Source organism: Protopterus annectens, chromosome 5.part1 (assembly GCF_019279795.1).
Source record: "Protopterus annectens isolate FY-2018-M chromosome 5.part1, PAN1.0, whole genome shotgun sequence".
Taxonomy (NCBI): domain Eukaryota; kingdom Metazoa; phylum Chordata; order Ceratodontiformes; family Protopteridae; genus Protopterus; species Protopterus annectens.
The window spans coordinates 606,798,949-606,807,174 of NC_056736.1; the positions used below are offsets into that span (position 1 = coordinate 606,798,949).

Here is an 8,226-nt window from a genome sequence, read left to right on the forward strand (position 1 = left end):
TCTGTTGCTGGCAACAATGATGCCACCTCTTCAGTTCTAGAATGTGTCACTGACTTTGACTTAGAGGGCAACAAACCTTCTCAAGCTATTATCTTCACATTTTTGCATAGTCACCTGTAGCTAACATTCAGATTAATAACTTCTTCTTCTTCTTTCGGCTTTTCCCAGTTAGGGGTCGCCACAGCGGATCACCTATCCACTCATGATTAGCAGTGGAGTTTTACTGTGTCGAATTGCCAGCCCGGCACCCAACCTTCTACAGAAGGCACACACATGCACGCACTCACACCTAGGGCCAATTTAGAGTGTCCAATCCACCTACAACATGTCTTTGTGATGTGGGAGGAAGCCAGAGCACCTGGAGGAAACCCACGCGGCCACAGGGAGGACATGCAGACTCTGCACAGAAGGCATCCCAGCCGAGGATCGAACTGGATAACCTCTTGCTGTGAGGCGACAACACTAACCGCTGCTCCACCGCGATTCATCACTTATGATTTGATAAATACAATGGCATCTCACTGCAGAATAAACCACTATTAGTAGCTTAACCTTGTAAATGCAAACATCCTTGTTAAATCAGCACATTATGACTCGTGTCCATATGCCTGCATGTGGAGGGTATCTCCTCTAGTTAACAGAATTATGATCGGCATTTTGTTCCCAGCATCATAAGCCCTTATACATTGCTCTATTTACTGACACACCTGACAAGCTTAATGTCTGCTCAAGCTGTTATAATGCTGCAGCTAAAACACTTAGAAAATAGATTAAATTCAGTCACAGATGCTAACCAAACGGATAAAACATACACATTTATAGTAAAATGCCTCTCTGAAGCAATACTAAGCTACAAAGTTTAATTATAAACTAAAATTAATAAAAGTAAAGCACAGTGATGTATAACAGCTTCAAACATCTTCCAGGTATGTATGTGCGCATGTGAGCCCCTATATATGTTTATTTGGGTGCTAGTGTTGTATGATCTCGGAATCAGAATATAGTTGTAGCAGGGGTATGGGAGTGCAGGGAGGCCTGCCCCCCTGCAAAAATGACTGTTCCAAATTTGCATACCCTGACGTTACATCTCTGAGCATGCACATTGGAATTTCAATGTTGCCTTTTTGATTCTTTTTTGTTGATGTTATGTATGTCAACATTTGTGTGCTTCATTGCTTTTTAGTTCACCCTTATATAAACCCTAGAACAAGGGTTCTGTACAGGAATTGCATCTTACAGCTTATCATAACAAGACAAGCAAAGGGTGGAAAGGCAAATGACTGGTGCCTGCAAAACAGTCATTGGGATTCATTTTTAATTTAAAAGGTGTCATCAGGTAGTGCGAAGACACACACTGCAGCAATTAGGTGTTAACAAAAGAACTCAGACCTTTGGCATGAGTGAGATTCTGCAGGGATGGGTCAGAATGAAGTGAAGGAGAGGTGATGAGTGCTTTCCATAGATCATAACAATTTCAAGTGTTTACGGCCAAAGAACTGGACAATGAATGTTGTGATATCATTATTCTTCAAGGTACTATATTTATTAGCCTTTTGTGGGTCTTTTAGGATCCCAGAGCTAGCCACCTTGAGTGTTGGGAGCAGTTATGCAGGTAGAGATGCCTTTTGTGAGTCTTTTAGGGTCCCAGAGCTAGCCACCTTGAGTGTTGGGAGCAGTTATGCAGGTAGAGATGCCTTTTGTGGGTCTTTTAGGGTCCCAGAGCTAGCCACCTTGAGTGTTGGGAGCATTATGCTAGTAAAGAGACAGATGACATCTAGACCCATATAAAGAGGACTAAACTAGATCAACAGGAGAGGGGTATTTGATAAATACTAGGCTAGGCTGTCACAGCCATGTTGCTTAGGTGTGAAAAGGCAGACTTTGAATGTTAAAATATTGTGGGAGGACTGGTGAGAGGGGACATGGATCAAGGTGGACCCTTGTAGACTTTACTGAGTAGTGGGTAGGCTTGGTCCAAGGCATGGGACCTGCAGTTCGGTTTTGCATATCCCTTCATTCATTGCTGTAGGCTGCATTGATTTTCATGGGACTATTGGATTTGCATGAGATTATTATTGGTTTGTTTATGGTTTGCCTCATTTATGTTCTTTCCAAGTCCTGTCCTTTCTGCAAATGTGGTTATTCACTGATCAGCATTGGCTGCCATGATTAATCAGTCAATCTGACCAGCATTTGGTCTGAATTAGCACATTAAACACATGCATGTGGCCACTTGCTTCCACTACTGGTGTGTTGTGTGATTACTGGGTACCTGTGACTATGTTTAGTTTCATTCTAAGTCAAAGAAAACGAGCCAATACAGTGAAATCCCAGCAATTTTGCCAGGGAGCAAATAACATACTTCATGGTGGGGGGGGGGGGGGTTAGGATAAGTTAAGAGCAGTACAGAATATAAGTGAGGCATTTAGAAAGTGGAGGGTCTGAATAGGTAGCCGAGTAGTCAGAATAACCTTTAAAAGACAGACTTGTCTAGGGGGTTAGATCTTTTCCTAGCACAAGAAGAGAACAAGTAACAGAGAAGAAACTCATGCATCTACCCTTCTACGTAAAAATCAAGGAGTGTAACTTAAAGAGGCTATTTTGCTGCTTTTCCTGTTTTTTTTTCAGGTTTCTGCCTTCCCAGAAAAGGATGGAGGTCACTAGACTAAGACTAAGGTCTTGAAGCTATCTTGTTTGGGTATAGAAGGGCGGAACTGGAAGGCTATTTTTTGGGGGGGGGCAGAGGAGATGGACTCAGATAGACCAACTACAGGATGGTGTTTCAGTTCCCTTTGTTCATCACTGTTAGCTGATTTGTTTTTCAGGAGACTCTGCTCACATTTTTCATGAGGTGATTGTTGCTTTATTGGCCTGACTGCTGTTCCTTCCAAGTCCTACCTTTTGTGTACATCTGGTTATTCACTGATTGGCTTGTTTAATCAGTCAGTTGCCATTTGATTAACATGTAATCTTAACTGGTACAATAAATGTAGGCTGTGGCCATTGTCCTGTAATACAAATATGTCCAGTGGTCATTGGGTAGGTAGAAATATGTTTATGTCCATCTCAAGGCAAACTACATAGTGCTTCTGCTTCATTTGACATGATTTACAGGACCTCATGGAAGACAGCCACAGTCAATATACCCTTCCCACAGCAGACTACTGCTTTTTCACAGACTGATTCTAAACATACCAGCCCTAAGCTAAAGCTTTTGATGTAACTGATTGATTGTTGGTTTGAAAGCTTGTTCCCTGCAGAAATCAATATTGTATCCCAAATGATTTCTCTCATACAGGTAAAGCAGTAAACTGCTAAAACAGACAAAGATGTTCCAACTCCCTTTACCTCTTCTAAGGGTATACAATGTCCGTCTTTGCCTTTCACTGGATGGTGAGCAGAATTTGAAAACATTTCAGGAAATAAGATTCCTTAGTTATTGAGATAAGTATTGAGTTTGCATATTTCACCTAACACCCGGACTTGCAGTATAGTTTAGAATAGAAACTAATGTGAACTTGGGTGAAAAACATCAGACAGTCATGGAGTTGAGTTTCTTGAGGCACTGTGTGGATATATTACAGCATGTTTAGAAATAATAAAACAAATCAGTCATAACCAAAAACGGACAGTACAACATTAATACCTTCATAAGCAAATCTCCATAATTCGTTGCAACCACTCTGTATACAAATGCACATGGGATACACGTAGCTGATGTGTACATGCTAGAGACACACGCATATACAGCACACCAGCACCGGACATTACTTGTCTACACTCTGTAGCTGGTTTGCTTACTATGTGTTTTTTTTTTTTTTTTTGGTAATTTAGTTGTAGTAGTAAAGGTACTGTCTTAACTGCGGTGGTGCTGCTGCGGTAGCGTTATCACCTCACAATAAGACGTTGTCCTGTTCGATTCTCAGCTAAAGCGTCCTCTGTGTGGAGACATGCGTGAATGGGCGTACCTTCGTTGAAGGTTGTGAGTCAGGGCTGGCAACTCGGCACGTACAAAATCTACTGTCAATCATTAGCGGACCGGAGTTCCGCTGTGGCGACCCCTAACAGGGAAAAGCCGAAAGACACAAGTAAAGGTACTGTTTTACAGTAGTTCTACCACCGTGAGTTAGGCAATTGAAAGTAGCTGACGACTAGGCTTTTCACATGCAGAGTGTAGTCCAACGCAATGCTATCCCGCAAGAAACCAGTCAGCACCATGCACTGATATCCAGGTACTCCAGTTATATTAATGCAAACGTGCATGGTGCAGGCACGAGGGGACCCCACGAGCCTTTCTTCATTCACGAGGTAAATGCACGCACCGCAAAGAGTAATCCGGTATGCAAGTACTGCAGCCTTAGTTTTTACCCTCTGCAGTCTGCATTTTATTAAAGAACAAAATCAGCAGAGGGTCAGGACAGGATGATAAACTAACTTGCCATGTTGATCTTTCCTTTGAAATGCCCATCGTTGTGACTTTGCACCTACTTCCCTAAAAGCGTGTTTTCAAGAGCTTTATAGTTACTGTTCGCCGATACTGAGTGCGTTTACCAAGCAAGCCCCATTGAACGCTTTATGAACTTGCTGAAGAATATAGTTCAGTGGTTTGTTTGCTATTTGCTCCCAACCTTCAGTTCCAAAATGACATTCTGAATCTTTGGTACCCATCAACAGCATTTTCTTTGATTCGTTTAATACCAAAAATGTATTGTCCTATTGATACAAACTGGCTAGTTGGGATAGATATGGGTATATGGGATACTAGTCTTGACCAAACTCCAGTGCAACTAAAAAAGCTCTAGGGACAGGCATCAGAATATGTGTTATGCAAGGGCTACCTGCTCTTACAAGTCATAATTGTTTAACAACATCCAGCCTTTAACTAACTAATTTACCCTAAAGTTTCACTTTGAAACGATTAGGTAAGCAAATCCAGAATTCAGCTTGTTAGCCAGAACGCTCAGATTAATATTCCGTAATTAAGCATGTCTAAAGCAGTTGACTCTCATAGGACAAAGCAAAAGTAATTATTTAGAGTAAGGAAGGGCATTGCATAGCTCCCAGCTATACAGATTTTCGCAGAATGGCAGAATGTCCAGCTTTTTGCCTCATGTGTTTGGTCTCTTCCTCATAAAAATTGTTTTTTTTTTTTTGGACAAATCACTGGGATGATCTAAGGATTAAAGTTACTAAATAATTATATATATATATATATATATATATATATATATATATATATATATATATATATATATGAGTTTCAGACTTCATGTCATTCAGAAAATGCATGCTAACACAAATCCTGTTGCTCTAGCAACTTTCTAAGTTTTTAAGAGCAATGTTTAAAATATGTCCCTATTTTTAGATCTTTGTCCCCCACTATGTCGGGCTTTGTCCAGAGTTCTTGTGCTAAGAGGTTACGAGGTATGATTTTCAGGTTTACATACCTATACTTTTCTTCAGCCTTGAAACATGAGAAATAAGTGGCAGCATAGCTCCCTGAACCATTGACACCTGCTGTAATTTTAATTGCAAAATACCACAGAACAATAAAACCCAACTTCACAATGTCATATATTAATCAAGCAATATATCTAAACTAAGAAAACAAAAAGAGTTTGACACTGTAAATTCATATTTAGTGACTATTAGTTACCAGCTTGCTCTGGATTGCAAGGTATAAAATTACAGTATTACATTTAGCGTCAGATTATATTTACAGTTTGATTACCAATTGGAAAACGATATATATATATATATATATATATATATATATATATATATATATATATATATATGTGTGTGTGTGTGTGTGTGTGTGTGTGTGTTATAAATGCAGAGACAGGAATACAACCGGTGAATAATTCTTACCTTAATGAGGTTATGTCCAACTCTGTATAGGGTTCCTTGATCTCCCCTGACACCAGGAGCTAGCTTACCAGTATAGTAGCCATGCCTAGCTATTGCGTAGGGGTTATCAATCGTGATCCAAAACTTCACGGACTCCCCAAACACCCGGAAACAGAATTCCGCATAGTCTTTGAAAATCTCCACAATTGATTCGCTTGTCCAACCGCCGAAAGCATCCTGCAGAGTTTGGGGTAAATCCCAGTGATAGAGTGTCACCACTGGCTCTACTCCAGCCTGCTTCAACTTCTGGATGAGTTTGGAGTAGTAACCGACTCCTGCTTCGTTTAAACTGGTTACTGAACCGTTGGGGAATATTCTAGGCCAAGAAATGGAAAATCTGTAATGTGTGACCCCCAAGATTTGCAAAGCCAACAAGTCCCCTTCAAGATTGTTGTAGGAGTCACTGGCCACATCTCCTGTAACAGGTGGCGAGGTTGTAGTATTTGTTGAACTATTCCACAAGGATGATCCGTGTGTAAAGTTGTCCCATATAGACTGCCCTTTACTGTCCCCATCCCATGCCCCTTCAATCTGATACGCAGCAGTACCCACGGACCACATAAAACCATCAGGGAAAGTGTCATACAGGAATAGGTCATCTTCAGGGCGAGGTAACTCTGCAAATCGCTTCCAGACTCCTTTCCCAGCGTCTGGATCCGCAGTCAGGATGCATATAGTTGAGCAGAACGCAAACAGAAATAACGACCAGGTTGCTGCTAGCATGCTGTTCACGAGTTTGCAGTTTCGGTGTGGGTGCACTTCGCTTGGTTCTTCAGTGAGAGTGTAGCTCTGCCTTTAACTCACCGTGTCTCTCTCACTCAGTGTCTCTGTCTGCCTATTCCATAATATCGAACACTTAGGACCTCCATGTATCCCTGGCCCCATCAGCGCACACATGTTTGCTAGGCGAACACCTATTAATAATTAGCCAGCCAGCACTGCGGTACCTGCTGTTTGCAGGTTTTGATGCACCAGCTGTGGTAGGAGAATAGTGACTGAGGTCTGCAGGGAAGAGCAAGGTTGGGGGGGGGGGGGGGTCTTCTATTAGAAGGGAATTGTACGGAGTTAAGACAAGCAGCAGGAGCACCACACATAATTTTCTCCATTACCTTAACTTTTTTGCACCTTGCAAGCGGACATAATTTTCTTTAACTGCTTGCAATGTTGTTTATGACTTAATTTTTACTGCCATGTGTCCTCAATGCAGGCTTTCTTTTGCGAAAACTGGAATCAATGCCATATTTGCTACCTCCTCGCCAGCTAAAGCTTTAATACATTTTCGAAATTTATTTATTCAGCTTTGGAACATTTCTAAACCTTTGTATTTTGAGGAGCGGAAACAAATGGTCTGCTCAGGTCAAAAGCGTTTTATTCTCATCCTAAGAGTTAAAAGGCAGAGGCGCAGAACCAAGCAGCGCAGGCGCTTAAGAAAGAAGAGGGGTGCCGTGCAGCCAGTCTGTAAATTACGGACTGTACTGTAAAGGGATTGAATTTGAAAATATACTCACTATTCCTCTCCTGTTATAGCTTTTATTTTCACTGCAGCTGTGATTGAGGAGCTGAAGTAAATCGAAGGCATGTTCATACCAAATAGTTTTATTTTCTTCCAGAATATAATCCATGAGATACAAGGAGTTCTCGCCGTCAATTTCAACAGCAAAGGATTGGAAATAAAAACCTAATGAATATTTAGGTCTGATTATTTATTTACAGGATTACTTTCCCTTTTACTCGTTATCAGAAGAATCAAGGACAAAGCTAAAAATAATCAGGAACAAAGGTTATAAATCGGGAATACGTGTTAAGTGTTGGTCCTATTTAGTCAGAACATTGAGGAAAAAAAAGGATTTGCTCAGTGCCTAGCACTATTTGCTCTCTGTAATAACCAAAGTTCTGTTACAAAATCAGAACTTTTAGCAGGGATAAAAAAAAACGGTGACTGCTTTAAAATCAGTGGCAGGCTGGCAGCTGAGAGTTTTTCTGTTTAGCACACTAGCGACTCATTATTGTGAACGGGTCTTTATTCATAAACACACACACGCAGTTGTATTTAGTCATTCATGGAAACTGAAGCAATAGGAAAAATAAAGCTTGTGCCAGTACTGACATGGGGGGTGGGGGGTTTGGGGTATACTGGCAGATGGCACTATATAAATTATGATGTAAAGCATAATTCCAAGTTATAATAGTATGACCGACTGAAGATATCTAAGTTTCATTAATAAATGCCGACCCCTACACATGTATTGAGCTTGATGCTGGAAAATAGCTGTTTTTTCTCGTAATGATCTGTATTTCAGTGAATGAATTTATGCA

General features: G+C 40.8%; 1 protein-coding gene across 1 annotated transcript in view; it reads right to left on the minus strand.

The window, feature by feature from the left end:
• KL (klotho) overlaps positions 1 to 7,479 on the minus strand; it is a 528,595-nt gene extending 521,116 nt beyond the window's left edge. Inside the window, exon 1 of the mRNA XM_044073220.1 lies at positions 5,872 to 7,479. Coding sequence (XP_043929155.1) covers positions 5,872 to 6,633 — 762 coding nt within the window. The 5' untranslated portion in view covers positions 6,634 to 7,479. The remainder of the gene's footprint in view (positions 1 to 5,871) is intronic.
• Between the last annotated feature and the right edge of the window lie 747 nt (positions 7,480 to 8,226).